Source organism: Melospiza georgiana, chromosome 4, assembly GCF_028018845.1.
Source record: "Melospiza georgiana isolate bMelGeo1 chromosome 4, bMelGeo1.pri, whole genome shotgun sequence".
NCBI classification, from domain to species: Eukaryota; Metazoa; Chordata; class Aves; order Passeriformes; family Passerellidae; genus Melospiza; species Melospiza georgiana.
Window position 1 is genome coordinate 17,245,276 of NC_080433.1, and position 27,846 is coordinate 17,273,121.

The 27,846-nt window shown below is 43.4% G+C and overlaps 1 protein-coding gene across 5 annotated transcripts in view; it reads left to right on the forward strand.

Annotated features, from left to right (window-relative positions):
* The first annotated feature begins 1,445 nt into the window (after positions 1 to 1,445).
* BICD1 (BICD cargo adaptor 1) overlaps positions 1,446 to 27,846 on the forward strand; it is a 170,959-nt gene continuing 144,558 nt past the window's right edge. For 2 of the 5 annotated variants that reach the window (XM_058021972.1, XM_058021970.1), the window contains exon 1: positions 1,449 to 1,695. In XM_058021972.1, coding sequence (XP_057877955.1) covers positions 1,483 to 1,695 — 213 coding nt within the window. In that variant the 5' untranslated portion in view covers positions 1,449 to 1,482. Of the gene's footprint in view, positions 1,696 to 27,846 lie in introns of all 5 variants that reach the window. The other 3 variants (XM_058021974.1, XM_058021973.1, XM_058021969.1) reach the window with 3 other exon arrangements.

Here is a 27,846-nt window from a genome sequence, read left to right on the forward strand (position 1 = left end):
ATCTCTGTCTTTGATTTCCAATACAGTGCTGCATTGGTGGGTAGTGACATCCATCTTCCTACAGGTAACTTCTATTTAGAACAAACACCTCAATTTGGAAATTCTAACTCAGTTGTCAACCTTTAAAGCAGTAAATGTAAAAGTAAAATAAGTCTGTAAAACGTGAAAAACAGGTCCTGCTAGTACTTAGAGCAAAAATTGACCAATATCAATTCAAGTCTATTTGCAGGCCATAGTTTGAAGAAACAGTAAATTGGAGTCTAAGACTCTGAGTATAAAAAAATGGGCTATGACATTGATCCAGGATGAACTCACTCTTCCAGTTCAAATATGTAAAATGCGCCTAATCTGGTGTGTTAACTTTTTACTGGCAGGCTTTGTAAGAGATCAGTTCCTGTCTGTCTGCACCACTCCAGTTTTATGCTGGACAAGTAGCATCTGTCTTTCTGCAGTCAGCATAAAGCCGGCATAAAACTGACATAATCTATGCATCAGGTCCCCCGGTTAATTTGACAGAGAAACAATGGTGTGACCGCATCGGAGCTGAATCAGTTTTGTCCTGCTGTCTAATCAGTGGCACTGAGACCTTGCGCTAATGGTGATGGAAGAGCAGCCCCAGCCCAATGCCCCGACCCCGCCGCTGTTTCGCATTCAGGTTGCCTTGACCAGAACCAAACGCACTCGTTCACCGGGGGCAGGGAATGGAGCAGAGCTAACTCTGCTTTCCCAGTTTCCCGAAATAGCAGGGGAATACTCCTGCCGCCCCCTCGCTCCCGCAGTTTGCTGGGCTGCGTCTCCCTGTCTACTTATACCCGCACCGCCGCCGCTGCAGCAGCATCACGGCGGGCAGCACCGAGAGGCGCTGACACGGCGGCGGAGGGCAGGAGGGGAGCGCAGGGAGGGGGCCCGGCCGTGAGGGGAGCGGCACGGACGGGGCCCGGCGGGAGCAGCCCCTCAGGCGCAGCGCCCACATCCCGGCCGCTCCGCCGCCGCTGCCGCGCCGCCTCCCCGCCCGCCCGGCGGCGATGCCAGAGCCGAGGACGCTGTCATCTTAAAGAGCGCAGGGGAGGGACCGTGTGCAAGGGAGGAGGCGGGCGCCGGCAGCGGCAGCAGTAGCAGCATCTCCGCGGGAGCCGCCTCACGAAGGCGCGCTCCCGGCCGCCCCGCTCGCCGCCCCGGCCTCCAGCGCGCCGCCGCCTCCCCGGGCAGCGGGGCTCGCCCGCCCGCTCGCCAGCCCAGGCGTGCCCGCCGCCGGGGCCGCCGCAGGGCCGGGGGAGGCGAGCGCGGCCTCGGCGCGTCCCGGGCGGCCGGCGGGGGAGGAGGGGGCCGCGGCTGCGGCGGGGCGGACGCGCTCGGCGGCGGCGGCTGCCGCAGGCGGCCCCGACCCCCATCCCCGGGCCGGGCCGGCCGTGCCGGTGCCGCCCCTCGGCCGCGCCCGCCCCCTGGCTGCCTGCTCGGCGGCGCGGCAGTGCCGGCGGGGCTATGGCTGCGGAGGAGGTGCTGCAGGGCGCCGACCACTACAAGAGCGAGATCGAACGGCTGACCCGGGAGCTCTCCGAGACGACCCACGAGAAGATCCAGGCGGCGGAGTATGGGCTGGTGGTGCTGGAGGAGAAGCTCACCCTCAAGCAGCAGTACGATGAGCTGGAGGCGGAGTATGACGGCCTCAAGCAGGAGCTGGAGCAGCTGAAGGAGGTGAGGCAGCCCGGGCTTTTGTCTCGGCCGGGGGCTGCGGGCAGGTGCGGGCGCCCCACGAGTGTCCCTGCCCGGCCCTGCAGGTGGGCGCTGCGCGGGCCCCGAGCGGCTGCGGGCTCCGCTCCGGGCCGGGGAGGAGGGGATTCCCGGGGCCGGGGATCAGCCGGGACCGTAGAGCTTAAGGACGGATTACACGAGAGCGCAACCCCCTTGCCCTGAGACATTTCCCCCGGGCCGCGCTCTGACTCCGGCAGCCTCCCTCAAGTTGTGGGACCTGGCGTTTGCGGCAGGGGAGGGTCCCCCGTCCTACCTGCGCCGCATCGCCCAAGGGTTTTTTAGGAAGAGCAGAGGAAAGAGTGGGATGAGAGCTGGGCCAACGCAGTGCATAAGGAGTCGGGATCTCTGTAAACAGCTGTCTGCAGTGCGTGAGGAGAGAGACAATTCCTTTTGAAGTTATTTATAGACCCGCTTTAGTCTGCCAGCGAGGGGAACCGCTGCCATTGGGAGGGGGGGGCGGATATACAGATATACAGCACTCTCGAGGTCACCCATCAGTGGAATTTAAACTTCTGCGTCATGCTGAAAGGGTGAAATGTTTGACTGGAGGAGTGATTTGGGGTTATCTTTCGAATGTGTTTTTGTAACACTCCAAGTATGAAGTAGGTGGGTGTTACACCTTGCCTGTCAGCTCTACTAAACATGACTGGCTCCAAAAAATCATCACCGTCCCTGTGTTCATCCTTAAGGGAAGTAACTTGAGGCTGGTAACAGTGCATGTACGTGGGAGCTACGGCAGGGCTGTGTGTGCACACGTATGCAGCACTCACAGCTCCGCACCTCATGCTGTTTTTGTGCCCTCTCAGAATGTAACTGACTAGGTTTTGTAAACAGAAGGTAAAGCATCGGACAGATATTCTTCCTAATTTACAATGTATCTTTTTGTTCTACAAAAAACCCCAAAAGAAAACAAAAAGCCCCCTGCGTTATAGAATGTGTGGAAATTCTGTTAGAATTAATGACATTTCTATTGGGAACCATGAACATATTCCATACAGAGGAAATACACTTAAAAACTCAGGTTATTTCTCTTTATATTCTTCTCTAGAGTACTAACTGATGCCCTTTTGAAAGTGTTTTTAATAAAATAAGGGTTTCATTTTACTTGCAGGTAAGTGACTTATGCCACAGACTTGGTTCAGTGTCCAGAAGAGTTGAGAACATTTTATTTTCAATATGAAAAATAAAGCTGTTTTTCAGAAAAACCTATTGGTCTCCTTAAACCTGATCTCTGCCTCCTTGCCCCCCTGAGCCTATGGAGTAGGCTCAGGACTTTTGAAACCAGTAATTACAAAGTGAGGAATAGAGATAACTTGTCACTGGCATGAAGGCAGTGCTGTTTGAAATGACATGACAGTAGCAGAGGAACAGAATTAAAAGGGGACAGTGCAATGCAGTTTCTAGGGAAAGAAAGAAGAAGAAGATGAAGAAGGAGATAAGCAAGCTGCAGGTAACTGTTATTCCACCATGATCTTGTACAAAAGAAGACTGATGAGAAGCCAGGATGGCACATGGCCATGGATAGGAGAGACAGTGCAAGGAATTGACTTGAAATTACAAAACTAGAGGGATTAGTCAACCAATGCAATTAATTGAAATCAAAGATGGGCACGGACTCTCTTCCTGTTTACCTCTTGAAGTCAGTGCATGCCCTGCAGCCCAGAATATCTCCTGTGGGGCCAGGCCTTCATGCTGTGCCAGCCCCAGCATGGATACTGAGGGGATGTTCACAGAGGGAGGGACAGGAGAAATCCCATGGCTTGCCTGATGCCAGGCAAGAGTGGAGCTTCTCCAATTTCCAATCCAGACCCAGGGCTCTCAATTCCAGAGCTCTCCTTAGCACCAGGTGGGGCATTTCTATCCTCCACCTAGGCTGCAAGCAGTTGTTTTATTCTTTTAACCTTCATAGCAGAAACCACACTGATTCTTACTGCACATGCACTCTGCAAAGGAGAATTTTCTCTTAGCCCTTGCTGTTGCTGTAATCTGTTTTCTGCTTCTGTGTTAGCACCTCCATGATGACAGCTCCCTCAGCACAAGCCAGACCCGTACTGGTGAGACACAAGCAAATGGTACCTCCAGCAACGCCAGTGAGGCAGAATTCAGGTAGTTCAGGCAAATTGTCCTGTGGAGTGTAGATGTGGGGCTGTAGGGTTCTGAATGAAAGCTCTTAAGGGGGCAGAGAAGTCCAAAGACACATTTTTGGTTTAGTAAAGCACCATCCAAAATGTGTGGAGGAGGTTTTTGTGTCCTTCCTCCAGCAGGCCCTTGCAAGAACGTGCTGCCCAGTGGTAGGACATTGCCAAGACTGACAGACAGGCAGACACACAGACAGGAATCTGTGCTGTGCTCTTACTTCACTGCATTTGCATCCTCTTTGAGGCCATATTGGGGCATGGAAGCTAGGCCTCAGATTTGTGCTAGAATAAGCAGTTTGTCCATTCCCAAGGAATAGCAGGTGCAGGAGGGTGGCCAGGATCATGTTAGGACAATTTCCTCTCCTTCTGCAGACCTTCTCTGAACAGATTCACTTACTGGGGTTGACTGTTTTTGAGACAAGTCTTAATTTTTTAACAGTTTTATTATTGATTGCTGGTGTTCTGTTGTTAGGACCTCATTGTATTTATTACTCAGTTGAACAGCTGCCTATCTTTAACTTTACTCAGCCATGCTTTGGCAGACTGGGATCTGAGGATTTCTCCTATCCTCCTTGGCAATCCAGACCTCCAGTGGACTTGAGCAGTCCTTTTCCATATAAATGGCAATACCTCTGCTGTACAATAATTTCCATCATTGGAGAGTGAAATGGGAAACTAAGGGCATTATAGGATGTTGAAGTAAAAGCAAATTACAATATATTACATTAAATATTAATACTTATATACAGGATATATGCTGTCCACCCTGCAGTATGAATTGTTTTGGTAACCTCTGATGTTTCTTCTGCTGAGTTCAGAGGTCTCTGCTTTAGCCCAAGATTTTGATGTTTTGGGCCATGAGATAAATTCATGTTGCAAAACCACTATTATTACTTAAAGCTTTATTAATTTTCATAGGATTTGGGTTGTTTTTTTTTTTTTTCTCAGTCTGAAAATGATGTTTCTCTAGTCAATTACATCTCAGTCTAGTAGAATTTTGGATGTTTGGTGAAACACTGTCATCTCAGGGCCTCTCTTACCAATGTTACTTTAGCTGATGTGCCTTTTATTCTACAGTCCATAAAAATTCAGAGTCAAGAACTTGCTATTTGCCATGGGATTGAAGGTAGCTTGTTTTCATTGTCTTGCTGAGCTGGGAGTTTGTCATCATATTTTATGTAAAGCATCTTCCAGTGGTTTTATTATATCTGCTCTTACATGTTCACATTGCATTTGCTGTAAGAGTAATGTGTGTTGTTAGTTCTGTTTCTTTTAATGGAAGTGTAAAATGGCTTCATACTGATCTTCCTGCCTGTTTACTGTGGCTGTCCCTGCTTTAGCATGGGGGTCCCTTCCAGCCTCAGCCATTCCATGATTCTCTGATCAGCCACTGGACACTGGTGGTCCATAAAGTTTTTAAAGCAGAGAATTATCAGTCACATTTTCTCATTAAATGGGGATGGAAAGCTTTGGTATCCAAGTCTGCAAGAGTTAGGCCTGGGAAATCCTAGCGGAGATTTCTCTTTGGGAATCAAATCATGAACATGGCAGCTGTTCCTCTCCTTGACTGACTAATTTAGGCAATATCTCTCTTGGCTTCTTGGCTTTTTCATTTCTTTCATTCTATGGAGACAAACTCTTCTGGGCTGCACAGGGCACTGGATATCTGATTTCCAGGCAGTTTGGTGCTTGCTTTACTTAAAAGCAAATTATCCATGGTAAATGCTCGGAGACCAGACTAGTGGTGAGTAGCCCTGTCCTTGGCAGGTGTTTGTTTTCTTTACCTCAGAAATGTTGTATCAATGATCATGAAGTACTTGGTTTACTAATAGGGCTTCCAGGAGTAATCCTTGGTGTCTGAAAGGATTTTTTGAGGAGTAGAGCTGAAGGTCTCTCTGGCTGCTTCTTTTGTGTTCTGCTCTTCCTCACACTGATTCAGCACAGGTGACTCAAGCTCCATCTCCTCTACTGAAGTGACCCTGCCTCTCCAGCTCCCCCACTGTTCTCCAAAACCTCTCGCCCTCCTGCTGCCTGCATCACCTCTGCCTCTTCCATCTTTGAAGTGTACGTTTGGTGGGACTTCTCTGGATCCAAAAAGGCTGGAGGAGAGGGAGGCTCCTCCCAAAAAGTATCCCAAATATAGCCCTCTTAAATGTGGATTCTTATACACACCCATCTACATCACAGGATGCTTAGGAAAGTGTGAAGCAGCTCATAAATTGCACTGAGATGTTCTAAATTCTCCCCACAGCTGAATGTGTTCCAAATATGGAGCTTGGGAGCTGTGAACTGCTGCCATCTCAGTATATCTTTACACCTCCTGCCAGTGGCAGCTCTGTGGGCTTGCGTTGGATGAGGCGAAACATTTTGGGCATCTCATCCTGATCTCACCACTTTGTCCTTGGTGCCTGCTCAGGTTGTGTCACTCAGGAAGGCTGTGCTGCCCAGCACCCAGCTCAGAGAGGAGCACATTCAGTTATTACAGGCTGGGGACAGACTGACTGACTGACTGGGGGCCAGGTCTGTGGCAAAGGATTTGGGAATTCTCGAGGACAGCAAGCTGAATGTTGGACACTGATGTCTGTCCTGACACTGAGAATTCTGTCAGCATCCTGGACCTTTAGTGGCAGAAGCAGAGCTGGTAAATTGGGAGAAGTGGTTATCACTTCCAGACTGGCAGTTGTTAAACCACATCTAAAAAACAGCATCCAGTTTGGGCACCCTTAATACAAGAAAGACATGGATAAACTGGACTGCATTCAGCCAAGGACAACCAAGATGGCCAGGAGTTGTAGCAGCCAGGAGCTTGCCCTGTGAGGAGAGGCTGAGGGGCTGAGCTTCTTCAGCCTGGAGAAGAGAGGGCTGTGAGGGACTCAGCATCAGCATGTCCACCTCAAAGTGTATTGAGATGTCAGAGCCAGGCATTTTGTGGAAGTGCCCTCTACCTCTAGTTGGAGACCTCTCACTAGTGGTGTCCCCCAGGGGTTGGTATTGGGTCCAGTATTGTTTTAACTCATCAGTGACTCAGATGAAGGGGCAGATGCTTCCTCAGCAAATTCACTGCTGACACAAAGCTGGGAGGAGTGGCTGATACCCCAGAGGGCTGTGAGCCCTCCAGAAGGACCTCGCCAGAGATGGGACAGATGGGCACAGAAGAACCTCCTGAAATTCAGAAAAGGCAAGTGAAGGATCATGTACATGGGGAGGGATAACCCATGCACCTGGCAGTGCTGGCCTGCTGGAAGCAGCTCTGTAGAGAAGGACCTGGGGGTCCTGCTGGACAACAAGCTGTCCATGAGCCAGACAAGTGTCCTTGTGGCAAAGAAGGCCAGTGGTGTCCTGGGGTGCATTGGGAAGAGTATTGCCAGCAGGTTGAGGGGGAGGGATGGATCCTGCCCCTCTGCTCAGCCCTGGTGAGGCACATCTGGAATGCAGTGTCCAGTTATGGGACTGGACATAGTGACTGTCAGCAGGCCCACAGCCTCACTTTGTGCCTGAATTTCATTTTCTCCTGCTTGTTACTAAGTCTGCAGTGACCTGGGGTTACTAAGGGCGGAGTTGGTTGTGCTCATCTCTCAGCAAGACAATCCTACATCTCCTTCTGCCATTCCTGCCCTGTTCTGGCTCTCAGCTGTGCAACTGTTCATACTGTCACAGCAGGGTGGGAAACTAGCCTCAGTTAAAAATAACTGAGGAGGGGTTCTTGCTGTCTGTAACCCAGATTGGTTTCATCATCTGATTCCCAATGCCTCCCAAAAACTGTTTTACCTTTGCCTAAAGGTTAGAATGAGGAGAAGAGTGAATGCAGAGGGAAGAGGGGGATACTGGTGTTAAGGGAGATGCTCATCAAATTACATCAGGATTGCTTCCTCCAAGAGCAAATGAATCCTGTGCATTAGCCTACAGAAAACATAAGCAGCTGGAATCATGTTAGGGGAAATTAGAACTATTGCTGGAGCTTTGGCAGCATGCAAAGAAAAATGTAGATGAAGCTTTTGGGTTTTTTTCCAGGAACCTGTATACAGGAACCTGTATTCCCAGTTGCTCTCAGTTAATTGTGTTTTATCCTTAGCAGCCAGTACAGATGAACATGCAGTATTAGTCCTCCTGTGGTAGCCAGCCCTTTAGCAGGGATGGTAAGCTTTCAGCTTTGGGGGCTCACATATTCACAAAATAAATCCAAATCTTCAGTTTGTTTTCTCCCAATACTTAAATTATTTTTTTCATTTTATTCTTTCAAATAAATCTCTTTCTAATCTGAGCAATTCTGATTGAATCAGTCATCTGGGTTGAACTCCTCAGAGATAAATGGAAGTAACAACTGGATTTTATGTCATGGAAAAGTAAATTTTCCATAGATTTTCTAGGAAATACCGGATTAGTACCAAATCTAACATGACTGATTGAGGTGTTAATGGGTGAGCCACACATTATCATTATGAACTACTTCTTGTGTAAGGCCTACGAATGTAAAATTGGGGGTCACAGGACAGATTTTAATCTGAAGATCCCCATCTGTTTGGAATTAGGCCTTTTTATAGTGGATTAGAGAAGAAATAATTTGCTAGCATCTATTGACCTTCCTTGAGGTGAAATACTTTTTCCTTTCCTTCTGTGTTGCCTAGTGGATTTTCTTTTTCAGGATGTGTGTGTGTGCAGTCTGTGTGCACAACAGCATTCAGGGTGAACACCTGGCTTTATTGAAAGTGCAAGAGGGGCAAAACGGTGGAGAAAATGGGATTTGGCATAAAACAGTAATTTGTGACCATTCATCATGGTAAAATGAGGAGCATTCTCAAAGTCAGAGTGAATTTGCACCTGGGCAACTTTTATATACCTTATGCAGTTGGTAGTGGGAGGAAAATACATGCAGGATCATGTGTTTTGTATTGAGGGCTTCTAGAAGAAGAGCTTTCTTCTTGAGATTGAATGTGGTTTTTCTTCAGTACCTCATTCTCTTACGTTTCTGCATCAGTGTTTTCTCCACATGGACAATGAGAGTAAAATCCAAATCACCACTTGCTCCTGCCTCCCTTTTGCCTCTGTTATAAATTTCCCTTCCCTTTGTCTGATACCTGAGGGGGTAATGTTTAATTCAGCACAATTCTGCACTGTACTGTTTTTTTGGGGGGGAGTGATGATTTTAAATTATAATGACAGAGACTGAAAAGCATGTATTCATTTCTGCTGAATTGTCTTACATTCCTTCTTTGACTTCCACAGCCTTCTTCTTTCCTCATTTCCTTGAGAAATCAAAACCACTCATTTGATGTGGGAGGAGAGAGAGTATTTGCCTAATTTAGAGGAATTGATATAGCATGTAGAGACATGAATGTGCCCTTTGTCCCTTTATCACTTGCATCTCTCACAGCACATAATTATGAGGAGAAACCAGCAATTTTTTGTACTGTACTGTGAATGCAGACTGTGAGTACAGACCAGCTACGGATGGAAGTAGCTGGAACTAGTCAGAAGGTGAAAAATGTGCCTGAGCAAGGGCAGGAGCCTAAAGCTGAATTAGGCAGGTAGAAATTAAGCTAGGTTGCAGATTACTCTATGAAAGTTTAATTAACTTGGTAGTTAAAAGAAGGAGCAGGCCACTGTCCTAAATCTGTGGTTTTGGGACGGACCTATGAGACACCAAAAGGCTTTCACTAAGACTGAAATGTGTTCCAGTCCCATTTTCTTCATCTCTCTTGGGGTTCCTCCCTCTCTGTCTGCAGCCTGATTCTCATTCTTGTGCAGTTCTTGTCTCCTGCTCGTGATGGTTTATGTACTTTCACTTTTTTTTTCAGTCTTTGCCCTATATCTTCCTTGGTATTCATTTGCTGCTCTCTAAGATGTGGAACTGGTTGTTTTATATTAAAGAGCCTTTTTGTCATTGTGTGAATGTAAGAAATCTGACAATTTTTGGCAGATCAGACCTTCCATACTATGCTCAGATATTGTAAGGACATGAAGGACTCCTAGAAATGTTGTTTCAAAATACTTTGAAAGGTTGTTTTAGCATGAACTGAAAATGAAACAACCAAGGATTTGTCCACTCTGCTTTGTAGCCGCCTCACTGTGGTGTTGTGAGGTCTCCAGGATGAGGTGAGAGATGAGAATTTGACTCTGTGTTTTCAGAAGGCTGATTTATTATTTTATGATATTATATTAAAAGAAATTCTATACTAAAACTGTACTAAAAAAAGAGAGAGGATACATCAGAAGACTTAGCAAGAATGATAATGAAAGCTTAGAGTTCAACACAGCTGGCTGTGATTGGTCATTAATTGAAAACAATTCACATGGAACCAATCAAAGATGCACCTGTTGGTAAATGATTTCCAGACCACATTCTGAAGCAATCAGATAATTATTGTTTTCATTCTTTTCTGAGGCCTCTTAGCTTCCCAGCAGAAGATACTGGGCAAAGGGAATTTTTCAGAAAATATCATAGTAACACCTCACTATTAGAATCATGCTTGGAAAGATCACTTTTAGGGCAGCTTTAAAATAAGATTGGCTGTGTGGATGAAAAGGAAGGAGACACCTTTCCATAAGGCCTTAGGAAACTCAACCCCCTTTAAAAAAAAAAATTGTATGGTTTCTGGAATTATTTGTTTAAGCCCATACAAGACAGCTGATGCCCAGTGAGTTCAGATAACCCACTCAGACCTTTTGATCAGCACTGGAATGGGGCCCATTATCCACATGGTGCTGCCATACCTTCTCTACACCCTTGCTGCCCTCAATCACACCTGAGTTACCCCTGCACTGTTTCAACCCTTCTACACACCCAGTAGTTCTCCAGCTGATGGAGACAGCACTGTGCTGAGCCAAGAAGCATCAAAGACATCCTCAGTCAGCAGAGCTGGTCACCTTTCACTTCAGTCAGTCACCTCTGGGGATGTTTCAGCTAAGTTATATGAAATTTACTTCCTGGTGGTTTGGGTTTTTTCAGTCTGTGTTTGTTTGTTTTTTTTTAAATTCTGTGATTTTTCAGAGCTCACAGGTGACACACAGGTGGCAGGGGCAGTGCTGTGCACTTGATTTGTGCTCTGTCAAGTACAAATCTTGTAGTCTGTCAGCACCAAAGGGGCTTTCCTTGGATGCCTTAGTCACTCTGGATGGATTTAAATGTCAGTGTACTGAGAATGAGCTGCACAGTGCTGCTGTTTGTCATCACTGCCTAATGACTGATTCCCACTGAGGAAGCTGGAAGCTGATAATAGCTGCAGTTTTAACTTCTGTTTTGGATAATTAGAGGGGGAAACCCAGCTCCTAGTAGTTGTAAAGCTCAGATAGGATGAAGACAAAACTTTTAAGGATAAAGATAGGAATTTGGGTCAGGCAAATGGAACAGGTGGCTTGGTGAAACAATTAATTTATAAAAGCTTGGCTCTTAGCCAAACATGAGCACAGTATGACTTGGATTTTGTGTTCTCAGGACTGGAGTATTGTCTACTTACAAGGCAAGGTGCAGGATGCCAAACTGCACTGCATCCTGGCCCTGCCCAGAAAGGTCCAACTCTCAACCTTTTGGCATTTGGGTGTTAAGAGAGCTGGAGCATTTGGTCTGGAGGGAGATGGAGAGTTCATAGTTGAGTTGGGTTAAAGTGCCTCTGTAGTCATTGCCTCTGGTTCTCTATTTGATGGCTAAGCCACTAGAATCTGTGATTCTTTTTATTAAATATGGGCTCTCAGTAGCTTGTAGTTCCTATAATAAATGGTATTAATAAAGACAAGCTTGTGGGGCTTGGTTTTATTAATTTTTTTTTGTGGGTTTTTTTTTTTAATTTATTTTATTTTTAGGTGAGTACGAAAAGTTTTGCTCATACCCTGAATACCTCATAGAGTTTTTACAAAGCATTAAAAGTTTGCTTGGTTCTGGATAATTCCAGGTGACTGCACAGCAATGGCAGACACGCAGAGCTCACCTGAGTTTAGTTGAAGGGAACATTTGCATTGTCCTTTCTTTCTTTGCTAACTGCTTGTAATTCCCACCTACAGACAGTTAGGAAAGGTTGGATTTAATCATCCCATGTGAAGAATGCTATCTCTAACAATATACCCTCTATTCAGGGCTCTGCCCAGGGGTCATTTATAGCAGGTATGACTCAAAGACCAGTGCTGAAGTCCTGCCTCCATGGGTAAGTCAAAGATAAAAGGGAACAATGATTTATTGTTGAATCTCTGCCTACCACCTGCTGGCAAACAGCACTGTCATCACGATGCAAGGGATAAAATGTGTTACAAACTGAGAATTCAGATTTTTTTCCCATCAAAGTGGAAAGAACTGGCATAATTATAATTATTGTGTCTCAAGCATGTGACCTTGTTCTTGCAGTTCAGTGAGTTGTCATAAGTCTGCTGAGCTTCTGTGGCTGCTCATGTGCATGCACTTGACCAGCCCCAAATGTGTGAGAACAAGGTGAAAAAACCCCCACAGCCAAACACAGAGCACAGCAGAAATCTGAAGGAAAGAGTTTTCAACTGACATGGATCTTCCATCTGCAGTAAGCTAAAAATGTGCACTAGATCAATTACTAATCCATAAAATCTCAGTCATAAATCTGGGTCCTTGGTGACAAATTTTCAAGTAAATTGTAAGGATATGGTACCAAGGACTCTGTGAAATAAACAGTGTGATATATAACATTAGAGAAGAAGAACAGAATTTAGATGGAAAATAATTGTCTGTGTATACCAATAAGGGAGATGGAGTCTCGTGGCATTGTCAGGAGTACATTACTTTGGGCATTAGGTAATTCCATTTCTTGGGCATTAGGTAAGCTTTTCATTTCTCTGCCAGATAAGGGCTGATGGTTGCCATCTGGTAATAACAAAACTTTCACTAAAGATGCTGTAAGCTCAGCTGTGTAAAAATAGTAGCAAATCTGGAACAACATAGTTGAGGGACAACATTTTTTCCATATGTGCTGAATTTAATGTCACAGTGGTGCTTTAGGTTCTTAGGTACTTTATATTCACAAAATAAAATCCACATTAAAGTAACAGAACTGAATTATCAAGTTTAGATAAGATTTGGAAATTTGTCCCCAAAGTCTGTATTTTTCATTTGTATTGGAAAACATTGGGTTTGCTTTATGAAGCAGGCTGAGCAGCTTTGCAGTGAAACCTGTATTTCTAGACTTCTTTTTGCCCACATACTTTGAAATTACAGATCACATACCTGAGTGATTGTTGTGATATATGCATAGGCTCCTGGCTTTAAAAATTTTGGTTTAAATATTTAAATATTTTTGTAGTTATTTAATACTTCATTGTGATTTGTAATTTAAAGTATTTTCTGTGTAATTGCTTGTGGAAAGATATTTATTCAAGAACAGAAAATGCAGTGATATCTTGATTATAGTTTTAGTACTTGTGCTTGAAAAGTTCTTTACTCATAGTTCCCTGGGCTGATGTTAGAGAAACTCAGAGACATGCCTGTGTTTTTATGGTTGTTGAATTTGCTTTTGTAGCAGATTAGACTGATGGGAAGACACTTAATGTGGCATTCACATTCTCTGAAAAAATCCTTTCACCCACAATTTTTCTCTTAGGAAGCTGAGAAGCCTCAGAGAAAAGGAAAACAATAATTATCTCATTTGCTTCTCCTCTGTTTTGCTTCACCTCTGTTTTGCTTCTCCTCTGTTTTGCTCATGTGGAATGTGTTTGGAGATTGTTTACCCACAGGTGATTGTTTCATTGGATTCTGCTGTGAGTTGTTTTTACTCTTTGGCCACTTGGGGCCAAGCAGTGTTGGGACTCTGGAGAGTCACAAGTTTTCAATTATTATCTTTTTAGCATTCTGTAAGTATCCTTTCTGTATTCTTTAGTATAGTATACCATAGTATTCTTTAATATAATATAGTATTATAAAGTAGTAAATTAGCCTCCTAAGAACATGGAGTCAGATGCATCATTCCTGCCTTTGTCAGGGCATTCCTTGCAAGTACAATAACTTAAACCTAAAATGAGCCTTGTTTGGGTATACATAACCATTTCCCTGGGTATAACAGGCAGAGTTGCAGGTGGAGACCATGCTGTGCTCACTTTTTATTCTATAAAAGTCTCTCAGTTGGAAGATGTTTCCTGAAATGTGGGCCCTGGTTTCTGAACCAGTGAGAGCCTGAGGTTGGCACCCCCAGGTGATGCTGGGCTGGGTACTGAGAGCTGCTGCTTCGTTGCCATCACTCAAGGATGTGCTTGTCAAATATTCCAGTGAAGAAGTGAGTTTGGGAAAGGGGATCCTGAATTCTGCCCCAAAACCCAGCAGCAGAGATTCTTCTCCTGCCATCAGTTATTTTTGTAGCAGAAAGTAATCTACCCCTTGAAAAGGCATCCAAAATCTGATAAGCAATACTTTTAGGAGCCTGCAGTCCGATGGTTTGTGCTGTCTGTGGAGAAAGGAATTGCAGCTTTGCAAGTGGCAGTGTAATGAATAGTCAAGCACTTAGCAGAGCACTGGCACTGGATGGATGCAGGGAAAAGCCAGAGGGAGTGAGTCAGCATGACCTTGGCTGCTGCCAGAGTATCACATCCAGCCCTCCAGGGATGCTGACATTGGTTGGGGTCTTTAGTGGAAGGAGAAATAAAGTCCACTGCAATATTTAACCACTGCTTGTGTGTATTGTATTTGCAGGGAATGCCCCAACAAGGGCAGGAATGATGCATCTGACTCCATGTTCTCAGAAGGCTCATTTATTATTTATAATACTATATTATATTAAAGAATACTATATTATACTAAAGAATACAGAAAAGATACTTGCTGAATGCTAAAGAGATAATTATGAAAACTCTGATTCGTTCCAGATTCTCGACACAGCTTGGCACCAATTGGCCAAGGAGTCAAAACAACTCACAGCAGAATCCAATGAAACAATCACCTGTGGGTAAACAATCTCCAAACACATTCCACATAAGCACAACAGAGGAGAAGCAAAATGAGATAATGATTGTTTTACTTTTCTCTGAGGCTTCTCAGCTTCCCAGGAGAAAAATCCTGGGTGATGGGATTTTTTTCAGAGAATGTGAATGCCTCACGTGTGTGTCTGAAAAATGCCACCTTCACACAGAATACTATGCAAAAAACCATCAACTTAAGCCAGCTGTAGTTATTCAAAGGTGGTTTTGTTGGTAAGCAGGTCTAGTTCTTTGTTACCCTATGGCAGCACAGGCTGCACTCAGGGAAAGCAGAAACAGCCTGAAAATTTGGAGTGCTGCTCATTCAGTGAGCTGCAGTTTGGCACACTGAGTCCCAGCAGGGTGGGATAAATGTTATTTATTGCATGACAGTAACACTGGGGATTCTGCAATGCCTGGCACAAGGAGTTGCAGGTGTATAAATAGAAGAATAGAGATTTTACTGTGGAAGTAGGACTTTACACTACTGTGGAAGTAGTCAGGGTTTTGGTATTAAGGAATAATAAGGGGGATTTACAGACAAGTGATAGAGGTCCAGAAGCTGTGGTGGGATAGGTTGTTCAGCCATATTTTCAGAGAAAATCTCTGACTAAACCACAAGGAGAACACGGATTTTTCTCAGATTCATTCCAATCATTTATCTTCCAAATCCTTCCATTTAAAAAAGCCAGTCAGCCAGAAAGCAAGAGCAGTCAAGTGCCCTGTGCTCACTGACTGGCAGTGTCTCCCACTGGTGCCAGGGTGACCAGTAAGGCCATTTAGGAATGGTGTTAAGCTAGTTTTGCTACTTTATCACAAACAAAGCTAAAGGAAAAACGAGGATGAAAAAAAAACTCAGATGAACCTCTTTGGTTTCTCAGTTCATTATTTGGCTGTGTTTCATTGGCAAAAGCCCTTGTCCTCAGAGATCATCAGCACCGCATCAGAGCACCCTGTCCCCTGTAGCGTCCCTTTGTGGTCCCTCTCCCACATACTCTGCTGATCCCGAGTACCTGTAGAGTAACTGGGGTCCCAGAATACATCCCCATCTCTCACCCCCAGCTGCCCTTTCTGCTTTGCTCTTTCCCCCTTTGGAAGCTGCTCCTGGGTGCCATCCCACAATTTGTTACAGTCTTCCTACTCCTTCCCACTTATCTCCTCCTGAACCACAACTCTTCTCTGCTGGGACTGAGATTTTCACATCAGCATTTACTAATCCCAGCAGCTGGTTGAGACCATTAATTTTTCCTTTGCTTTTTCCATACATCTAGTTGTTCATTGCTGGTGGGAGAAACCAAATTCCAGCCACCTGTCCCTGCAAGGAATGCCTCTCCTTGCCTGCTGTCTGTGGGTAGCCTCACCCCACAAAGTACCCCTTGTTCCTATTGCTGCATGGGGAAAAGTTAAGTGACAGGCTTTACTGTAGTGAGATCCAGCATGTGGGATGACCTTTACGATGGGAATATGTGGGAAATCTTCATTTAAATCTGTGAGGGGAGGCTTTTGCAGTTCCTTGGGAATTCAGGCCAGCTAAAATCTCCTGGGGTGTGTTGAGCACTAGATGAGGCTTCTTGCAGAGCTGGCAGTGGTTAATGTGGAGCTTGGAGCAGGAGTTTGTAGAGGGCAAGGTCCTTGGGGCAAGGCCTGCCCTTGCCCTCCTGTTTGTGCTGAATGAACACAGTGAGCCTCTATTCTTGGCTGGGACAATTAGGTTTTATGGCAATATGAGTAATTAATAATAACATGGGGCCTCTTCTGTGGATGGGCTGTTAGAAATAATTTCCTTCTGCCAGTTGCTTCTCTAGAATGTGGTTTTGAACTTTGAGATCCTGAAAGGGATAGTGGAAACACAAGCAGCTGTCACAAACCTTTAGCTCTGTTTGTTTAGGCAGTGGTGGAAAATCACAAAACTAAATTGTTGGATGGTTCACTGGTTTGTGCATCTTTTGTTGTAACATCAAGCTCTTATGCAATGGAGCCCTCTTTGATTAAAGACTCTTCTCACAAAATGTGGGTTTCAACTGTCCAGATTTTTAATAAGGTGAAAGGAAGCAAAGCAAACTACTGATCTCCTGGTTGTCCTTCACTCAATTCATGTGTGGCACACACAGAATCAGCTGTGCTGTGCTGGATCAGGGTGATCCAGCTGCTGCAGCTGCCAGAGGTAGGCTCTTGTTCCCAGTTGTGGTGGATCTGAGCCCTGTCTTCACCCATGTGCCACTGGGGCCCAGAGGTGGATAAGGCATTTGGTTGCTTTGTCACATCACAGTCCTTCAACAGCTGTTCCTCATCCCCTTGGCAGCAGGGGTGGCATCTGCCCATGGAGATGGGCTGTGAGTGGTGGCAGCACAGTGCCAGGAACAGTGTGACACAGATCCTCCTGTCCACATGCCTCATCCAGCTCTGAAAGCTCCTGTTGTCTATCTTCATTCCTAGGTGTCACATTCACGTTTTCTGAAAAATCCTTTTGCTCAGGATTTTTCTCCTGGGAAGGTGAGAAGCCTCAGAGAAAAAGGAAAACAATCCTTATCTCATTTGCTTCTCCTGTGTTTTGCTCTTCTGGAATGTGTTTGGAGATTGTTTACCCACAGGTGATTGTGTCATTGGATTCTGCTGTGAGTTGTTTTCACTCACTGGCCAGTCAGGGCCAAGCTGTATCAGGACTCTAGAGGCAGTCACAAGTTTTCATTATTATCTTTTAGCATTCTGTAAGTATCCTTTCTGTATTCTTTAGTATAGTATTCTTTAATATAATATAGTATCATAAAATAATAAATTAGCCTTCTGAGAACATGGAGTCAGATTCATCATTCCTCCCTTCATCTGGGGGGAACACAGATACAATACCCAGATGTCAAGGAAGCTGAACTGTAGAGGCCTTCAGAAGCCTCTTTCACAACTTTCTTTTTGTTCTTTGCCAGACCTCTGCCAAAAAAATGGCAATGACTCTGAAATTTAAACTTAGGTATCCAAGGGTACGTTATTCCTCCAAATTTTTTACTATGACTGAAAAGAATGTTCTTCCTTCAGTGAACACAAAGCTGACATTTTAAGGAAGCTGACAGCTGGTGCCATGATGGTGAAGATGACTGACTGAGAATCTCACAATGTCAGTCATGATCCAGGGGTTTAGAGTACGTGGCTCCCTCTAAACAGTGCAAGAATGCAAGTATCCTTGGTAGGTTGTATCTAATGAGGAGGATATTCATCCCTGAATTGCTTTTTTAAGTTAATGTTCTCTTTCTACTCTGGTAACCATAGTAATTACACTGGAATTTTGTGTTTTAACATATTCATGCCCAAAATCTCTTCTGGTGGTCAGTTTATTTTTATAAAGGTCATGTTGTGGCCTGCAGCCAAAAGCACTGGTGCTAATACAGAATGTGATTTCTCTCTGTTCTCACTAGGTATGCAGAGCCAGTTACAGTGAGTATTTTTTCAGGTTTTTTTTTCAATAAAAGTATTGGACTCTGTGACAGCACTGTGAATTATGATCTGCTGCAGCACCTCTCCTGAAATCAACAGAATTATGCTGGCAAAGAACTTGGTTCTTCATAGTGTCACATCACACAGCTCTGACAGTGACTTCATTATGGCATTCCCAGAACTATAAGGTGTTTGGATGGGAGGACTTGGCAGCAGACTGGAAGCACTGGTGACTCAGTGCTCTGCCTTCTGAGTAAAAAATGACCTGGTGTCCTGGCACTGCAGTTTGTAGTTTGGTTTTCTTGTTGTTTTTATGGGATGTAAACCCCTCTGTTTTCATGAAATTATTGCATATTACTTTTTGAAAAGGAAAATTAATATTCTTGCCTTTTTTGTTTGTTTGTTTGTTTGTTTTTAATATCAAGATAGCTACCACTGGCTGCCTGTTTTTACAGAGCTGGTAGGAGAGATTAATCCCCTTTGCAATCTGTGTCCTTTAGTCAAATTTGGTCATAATTTGCCATCAAGATGTTTCAAGTTACTCCATAGGAAACAGGGTAAGAATTGTTCCTTGTTTGCCCTGGATAGTTAGGCCTAAATTTGTGTTCCTGAACTTGGCTCACCTTCCATACTAAAATGCAGATGACCTTCACATGTCCTTTCCTCTTCAAGGTGTGAGTCTCAGTGAAGGAGTTCTTAAAAGTGGCTTCAAAACTCTCTGTCTACATGTGAAATCTATGGAGGATCTTTGATTCTCTGTGTGAATTCCCTCATCCATCCAGAAAGGGAAAGTAAAGGAATGTAGAACAAGAGGTCAGATTTACAAAAGGAGCCTCTCACCACACAAGGCTGCACACTGGATTGTCCCTAGCAGAATTAACTTTTAATACCTGTGGAAGACCTCCTGAACTAGCTGAAACTGGGATACTGGTGTTAGGTGAGCACAGTAAATGAATTGGTTTTGTTTTTATGAACTCATTGCTAAAGGTTTGTTTAACCATGTCTTGATGGAAAGTGCTGGGGGTGTCATTTTTCCTCATTTTGCAGAAATAAGTGTAATCTAAATATGAAACTTGGATGTATCTTGCAGGCCTCTTATCCTCCAGGAACAAACAGCATTCAGAGGGCAGATGGATACTCATGGACCAGATGAAATGTCCATCCTTCCCCCTGAGATACACAGGGCTGGATCTACTGTCGCTGTAATTTGGGTTGTTGTGTGAACCACCACTCCCAGGAGAGAAAATGGGCAATGTTGGTTCTTCTTCCCTTAACAAACAACAGTAAATAAGCAGCAACTCCCCTATCCTCTCTGTCTCTATCCACACTAATTTGTGGAAGTATATAAATGCCAGCAGGAGCTGGAATGAGATGGCATCTCAAACAAATGGAAAGATCTTCATTTGCAGCAATTGCTGTTGTATTTGTGGTCACAATAACTTTGGCCGTAATTTACAAGTTAGGCTTGCATCTGTGACTGAAATGAAACAGTTTCAAAATTAAGTTTAAAGCAATTTAAAATAAATTGTGGTTTTGCCTTTCAATTCCAAAGGAAGCCTTTTTTATTTCCCAGGCTATATGAATTTTGTGCACATATATTTGTCATTTGGAGTTGGTGGGTTTTTACCTTCTTTGCAATAGCAGTATAAAGTACTTTGAAAAAATATGGCATGGGGAAAAGGTTGCAGTAGATATTAATTTCAAATTAAACTATTATTTGTATCTTCTGCAGTAGTTTTTATTTGTTTGTTTGGGTTTTTTTTCTGGCCATAATAGTGTAACACATTCCCAAAATATTTCTTCTGAAAATGAAACTATTATTTGTATCTTCTGCAATAGTTTTTATTTGTTTGTTTGGGTTTTTTTCTGGCCATAATAATGTAACACATTCCCAAAATATTTCTCCTGCCTTTAGAGAGTTGTGAAGGAAAGTGAACTGCATTGCAAGACCATTTTCTAACTTCATCAGATGTGCAGGTGCTCTGTAATGGATGCAACAGAGGGCAAGAAAGCAGCAGAAAAACAGTTGCAATTTACAGCTGGTAAATTGTGCTGCCTCTGTCAGCATCAAAAGAAGCTGGTTTGTTTCATATCTGCTGCAGTTCTCATCCAGAATAATTTAATCAGTTACAGGCTTTATAATATTGACATTTTAGTGAAGCATTGCTCTGTAAACATCACATTTCTGAGCAGTGCTGCATACCTGTAGTAATTACCATGGCTTAAAGAAGTCTAGTTCATAATTTATGAATGACACAGACATTCCCACAGGTTCTGAGTGATAACATCTTTGATTTGAGCTGTACACAGGCACGAAGGAGCTCATTTTGAATTCACAGGGATTCAGTACTGAGTGAGGTGACAGTTTTAGTGCCAAACATGCCATGAAAAAGGAGAATTTCTGTACATGGGTACATGAAATCTGCTGGGGGCTTCTGCTGCATTGCTCGTGCCTTACTGGAGGTGAAGCCATTTGTGTGCTGCTAGGGCTGGGTCCCCCATCTTCTGCATGCAGAAATAACTAAAGAGATGTTGAATTGTGACAGCATTTCTTCCAGGGAGAGCACCTCAGGATAAGAGGCTGCTTTGGAGTGTTTGAAGAAAACCAGGCTGACCCAGTTTTTCTGCACATTTGGCATTTACAGGAATGAATTTACAGCAATTCAAAGAGACCAGGTAGTCTCACTCTCCCTCAAGTCCCACCATGAGAGCACAGGAATAATTAGGCCTGCAGTCATACACATTATTCCTGCTGTTGTTTTGCCAAAATAAGGGATTACTGCCTTTACTTACTCACCCTTACCTATGGAGCTCTTCCTCATTGCCCACTGCTGATTGTTCTTTAATGCAATTCTGGAAACATCGTGTGAAAAGGAAAGTCTCCAGTCCTTAACCAAAAATTTTCAGTAATATTGTGTGGAAAAGAAGTATTTAGGGGATTTTTTTTTTGTGCATGGCTTAGCAACAGGATCAGCTGCAAAATAAAATAGGCTATAAAGGAAAAGGGAAAAGAGGTAGGTCTTGAGGGGCAGAGATGTCCTGTGGTTACAACAGAGAAGTCATGGGGATTCTGATTAAAAAGCTACAGACTGATCCTAAGGAATATTCAAGGAACTATTTCCCTGCCTTAGTTTTCACACCAGAGTTGGTAACTAGTGCTTTGATCTGTATGTTTTCAGTGCCATGCAAATTAGAGAGCAGCTGGGTTTGAAAGCTTCAGGCAGTCTGTCTGCTTCAGCTGTGTGTCCCTGAAGGCTGGGCCAGCTCAATGAGGGCCAGCTGACAGCACAGGAGTGGTGATTAAGCTTTGGCTTAGGGTTTGCTGTGCTTATTCTGAAGGTTTCTGATGCTTCAGGGAGATTGAAACAAATAAATAAACAACCTTGCCGTGTTTGCGGTGAAGAAATGAGATGGACCATCTCCCCAGCTGCCTGCTCTGCTTGGCTTCAGCCTCCTGGTGCTGGGGTGATGCTGCTGGGGCAGGGAGCAGCCCTCCTGGTGGGTTCACACTGACCAAGGGGGCTGTGTCTTCTGCTGTCCTGGGACAGGGCTCCTGGGTCTCCTGGAGCTTTTGGGGAGGTTGTGTTGGTTGGCTGTGCCTGTCCTATGGAGACTTATTTCCCTGCCAGAGTACTGTATTTGTGTTCCCCCAGATAAAGGCAGGAATGATGAATCTGACTCCAAGTTCTCAGAAGGCTAATTTATTATTTTGTGATACTATATTATATTAAAGAATACTATACTATACTAAAGAATACAGAAAGGATACTTACAGAAGGCTAAAAAGATAATAATTAAAACCCTTGACTGTCTCCAGAGTCCTGACACAGCTTGGCCCTGATTGGCCATTGAGTGAAAACAACTCACAGCAGAATCCAATGAAACAATCACCTGTGGATAAACAATCTCCAAACACATTCCACATGAGCACAACAGAGGAAAAGCAAATGAGATAAGAGTTGTTTTCATTTTTCTCTTCTCAGGAGAAAAATCCTGGGTGAAGGGATTTTTCAGAAAATGTGAATGCCACACCAGAGAAGGAGGGAGAGTACCCAAGGAGAGGTGTTGTCCTGGCAAAGCTTGCCAGCTGGGGAAGTGCCAGAGCAGTGGGGTTTGGCTGTGCTGGGACATCTGGGAGTCTCCTCAGGGCTGTGAGTCCTGCTTACCTTGGGAGGAGATTCTGTATTTTTATCAGTGTATATTTACCTGGTTTGTACTGTTTCCTGTGTGGTCAGGAATGCTGGCTCTGGGAGCTGCCTGGTCATGTGTAACCTTTCTCATTGCTGTATGATTTTTTTGACTGTGTAAAATGTGCTACTTCTGCTGGTGCCTCCTGAAAAGCATCAGAGTATTCTCAGCCCTGATTGGGTAAGTAAGGGCTTAAATAGTGTTATTTCTTCTGTCTTACAGCTTTAGTAGCTCAGCAGTGGAGTTGTAACTTGGGGGTGGTAACTGAGCTTCTGGAATCCTTTTTTTGTGGGGGCTGTGTGGGAAGGGGTGAACTCTGTGACTTTCTTATTTGTTGCTGAGTGGTTGGGAATGGTATTTAGAGAAGTAATTTTTTTTCTTGTTAGCTCTCCCATAAAATTCAAAGCATAGAATCCTAAAATGTCAAAGTTTTTGTCCTCTTTTCTGAGGGAAAGAAAGACAACAGTGGAAGAGAAGACTTGGTAATTTCAGCACAAAACTATGCTTTTATTTTGGCTGCAGTTTGAGTTGATCCTCTGGGCTAACTAAGTGCCAGATATGTGATAGAATTGAAATAGAGATTGACTTTCCTGCTGGTTAGCTGACAATTTAGTGATGTTTCTGTGTCAGGCAGTGCATAAATGTGAACATTTGTAATCTGCTCTACAGGAGTGGAGAAATATATTGAAATATTTTGATGGTGTTTCTTTTCTCTCCTGCCTTAACCTGATGGATGAGGCTTCTGTGTTCTGTAAGGTGCTGGATGGCTTGGTCAAAGGACTCGAGTTCCGTGTTAAGGGTTTTGTGTTTCCTCCCCTTGCCTGAAGAAGTTGCTGGATGCGGCCTCAGTTCATCATGGATGGTCTTCAAAGGGATTTTAACTGATAATTTAGGGTGCAAAATTTGTTACAGACATCATGTAGCCTGGTTTTTAGGCCTCAGCTTTTTATGTTCTGTGCCATTTGTTTCTGCCTACCTGTGTAGGGGGGATAGAATATAAGAAAATAAAGACAGTGCAGAAAGCAATCTTACCCCTAAGGAGTTGCAGCTGGGCCAATTATCAAAGATTAGGAACAGGCCTGACTTTAACAGCCACAGCTGTAACCAGTGAGAAGAAGATGCTATAAAAGAGTGGGGTGGCTGGGTGAGAAGGGAACTGGAGTCAGTGGCTGCTTTGTGAAGAAGAGAGAGTCAGTGCTTGGAGGAGATGGCCACGAGAAACACCAAGAAGGTATGGAACTTTTGTGATAAGGAGATAACAATATGGAGCCCCTGCAATAAGACGACAAGGTACATGTATATATTAAATATGTAAGGTTTGCCTTAAGGATAGTATAGGCTGTTAAGTTTGTTATGATTTCTGTGAAATCAAGCAGGGCTGGATGCTTACATGTATTTAGGGTTATTGCCCAGCAGCAAGTCTCTGTGCTAGTGGCTCTGATTAAATGGAAATTGTGCTGAAAAGAATGATTTTGCTACAGTCACATTAATACAAGAGTTCTTTATTAAAAGAAGTCTTGGTTAGGCAGGTCATCCCTAGCAGAAACTATACTGCCAGATTATGGTTTTGCTTTATTTTCCATTAATTAGACCTGTGTTTTAGGAGAGTCTATAGGGAAGCTTGAAATTCTAGTCTTGTCCTTACTATTTGCCTGGGTGGATCAAACTGCTAATGGAAACCTAAAATGTGATTGTTGTTCCAAATTATTGTGTATGTTTAAATATCAGGGGCCACTATGGAGGCCACTAATACTGGAGGTATGAATTAAATGTAAAATCATACTGGTTTAATTTCTATTGTAGCAGGTTTTTCTAAATACCAACTAGCAGGCAATTTTTCTTGTCATGGGCGTGACAGTGTTTCAGTGTTGTTTACTGCATTGTCTGAATTTTTTACTGCCTCTCAAAAGATGAGAGTTTGTGTGCTTAGTGTCAGCTTATCATCTTGTCATTCTTTTCAAGCTACAAATGTATTTTCAAGGACTCTGAGGAATGTGTGGATTTTTGTGGGTGTGAGATCGTCTGGGTTTGGTTTTTTTTTCCCCGCCTTAATTGTAGCTGTGTTCCAAAGCTCAGGGAGTGGAATTCAAGAGCCTTCCCTGCATAGGTGCAGAAATGTGCCCTCAAAACCAGGGCACTGCTAACAGAACTGGGCTTAATGGATAACTGTAATTTTCATGTTTCAAGCCTTGCTTTTTGTGACTTTCTCTGGCCAAAAAGAGACCTCTAGCATGCTCTTTTTCAAACTTGTAATACCCTGTGTCTGTCCTTTGAAATAATCTCTAAGGATCATACAAAACATGCTTCTTGCATGGTTTTAAATCACAAATAATTTTTGATGCATGTGTGTTATCTGTCCATCCTTCCTGCTGTGCCAGTTTAGTCTCTCTAATTTCCTGTTCTTTAGTGGCTTTATCTTCTTTTTCCAATTACTAGGATTTTCTCTCTCAAGTGCCTGGAGTAAATCTCTGGGAAACCGCATCATGCACAGCTATTTAGATTTTCCAAAATATTTCTTTGGCTTGGATTCAGAGACTATTTAAGTGGCAAATAAATTAATGGGATTGTTTTAGAAGAGGAAATGTTTCTTCATTAGCTAATTTTACTTATTAGAGGGGTATTTGAATTTTTGTGTTTGATTGAAATGAGTAACCAGTTAATGGATTTGTCTTTAATAGTGTTACATCCTGTCATGAAAGCTTCTGTTCACCTTGCTCACCTTCTTCCACCCAAATGTTATGTGAGTAGCCTTTGGAGCTGCCCCCTTAACTAATGGAGGGACAGACAAGAGATCACTTCTGGAAGTGCTCCTGCCTTGTTTGGGGTGGGCAGCAAACTCTGAGATGAGTTCATGTTGGGGAAGATAAATCCCACCTGAAGTACCTACAGCTGCACCATTCAGATTTGCTCTTGTCTGGGTGAACAAATTCATGGAGTGCAAGGGTTAAAAAGTGCTTAGGGCTTGTCTAGCCTGGGAAATAAGAGCTGGAGTGTAACTCTGCTTTAGCTTTGTGCTGAACCCTATGCTTTGCATTTGTCTTGTGGGCATCTTGTGAAAAGGCATCCAGTGTGCATGTGAAGAAATTGAAAGGCAGAATTGACTGTTTCCTTCACAATTAATTTTAGTAGTTCACTGCCTCTGATTAAAAACTCTGTACCTAATTGTGTTTGGTTTTAAATTTATAGATGAAAATTTCCTTTCTATATGCTTTTCTTTGCTTGAGTAAAAAGCCTCAAGGACATTTAAATTTCTGCTCAAGGTGATTTTCTTCATTCCTTTTTCTTTTTACCAGATGTTGTAGTCATGTCACCCAGCTATTGGCTTTCATCTCCAAAACAGAGTGAGCTCTTACACTCAATGCTGAGGTTTCATATAACCTTGAGACAGAATTGTAATTCTCTGCATCATCTCCTGATTTTTGGTGTCCTTTTTAAGTGAGTTATTGGAACTCTTAGTTAATCCTACATCTGTGCAGCTAATACCTTACTAGGAGAGAAAAATTGCATTCTTGCTTCCTAATTCCTTTCTATACATCTGAGGATTATGTTTGCTCTTTCCTGACAAAGAATCTTCTAGAGACTTGTACTGACTTGCTCATCCTCTGCTATGTCTCATTTCTCTTCAGAGCTTTTGCAGCTGCTGACATTATTCATAAAAATACAGAATAGCACCAGACCTGTGCTTTGTTAATTAGGAACAGTCTCTGCAGCCTGTAGCCTTCAATAGGAAATGGTGAAACTTTAATGAAAAAGCATGTCTGACCCTGTGTTTCATCTCTTGTATATCATCTGCCTGCAGTTATGCAATTTTCCCTGGATAATAATGTAAAATTGAGGGAAAATGAAAATTTTTGATAGCTAATTTCCAAGATCTTTTTGTTGTTTTTCAAAAGACTGAATTATGAAGAAAAGAAACTGCTTCATATCTGAGATATAATGGTATGAATCTTATAGTAAAATCTTTCAAAGAGTAGCATGAAAAATACTGATTAACATCGTCATTCTTCCTCATTCCATAGCTGCAGATAATGATTCTTAGAATTTTTTTCAATAGTATTGTAAAAAGGTTGTATGTTGTCGAGAATTTGAAGGCTGCAGAGTTTCTTTTGTAAAGCATCACAATGGGTTAAAAACCCCCCAAAAGCCACAAACCAACCCTGTAACCTCCTCCAAAATAGTGGTGCATTTATCTACACCATTATATCCCTGATAGTGTATCACACTAAATTAATTAACTAAGCTAAGAAGAGAAACAGCTTTTTGGGTACTAATGTACTTCTAAACCAAATCCCTTTAAGATGAGGGTGGTGGTGTGTATCTAAATCTGTGTGTTCATGTTATGTCTTTGAATGTCAATCTAAAATAATGAACATTATCTGGGGCTGTTTGGACAGAAGGATTCCGTTTTGGGAATGCTGAAGCTTAAATGAGAACAAATCTGAGTTTTCTGAGCAGTTCAGTTTATTCATCTGGGATAGAAAATGTTAAATGAGCCAATGCTGTCATGGCTTCATCACTTCCAGGTGATGTGAAAGGTCTGGAGTGCTATCTATACTTCAAAACTAAGCAAAGTAACATTTCAATCCTCTTTTATTTTCTTTGTTTGTTTGTTGTTTTGTATTGTTTTTGTGGTTTTTTGGGGGTGGGAATCACCTTTTACTGAGGAGGAGGAGAGAAGGGCTGAGGGTTGAAAGAAGTTCTGGCAGCTCTTTAATGAGCAACGTTGTGAAGAGCAGATGTCTCAGTGCTCTTAAGATGCAAAAGTCATTTTTCATTGGCACCATATCTGTTTCAAATAAAGCCTGCCAAGGTAAAAATGGTGATAATTGAATCACACTTTCTTAAGCAGCAGTTTTCTCTTTTTCTGAGAAGAAATGAGCAGGAGCGCAACTTGCATTGTGTTTCCACTGAACTCCTTTGGTGCAATTTAACTTTTCAGCTTCCTCTAATTTTACCCCCAGCCAGCTTGGGTACTTCAGATCAATGGTTATGGTAACTCAGGTGATTGTCAGGGTTCTACCAGAGGGTGAGTAACACCTCAGTGGTCTAAACCCTGCACAGGGCTAGGAGATCATTCATGTCCTTGAAATCATAGAATGGTTTGGGTTGGGACTTTAGAGATCGCCCAGTTCCAACTCCCACTGGGTTGGGTTGTTTAAAGCCCTTTACAGCCTAAAATATAATTCCAGGGATGGGGCATTCACAGCTTCTCTGGTCAACCTGTGCCAAGCCCTCACCACCCTCACAGGAAAGAATTTCTTCCTAGCATCCAATCCAACCCTCCCTTCTGTTGAAAGCAGTCAACCTTGTCCTGTCACTCCAGGCCCTTGTAAGAATTCCCTCTCCAGCTTTTGTAGCTCCTTTAGGCACTGGAAGGTGTCACTGTGGTATTTTTACCAGGATTTCTTCTCCTGGGAAGCTTCAGCTTCTCCCTATTTTGCTGCTT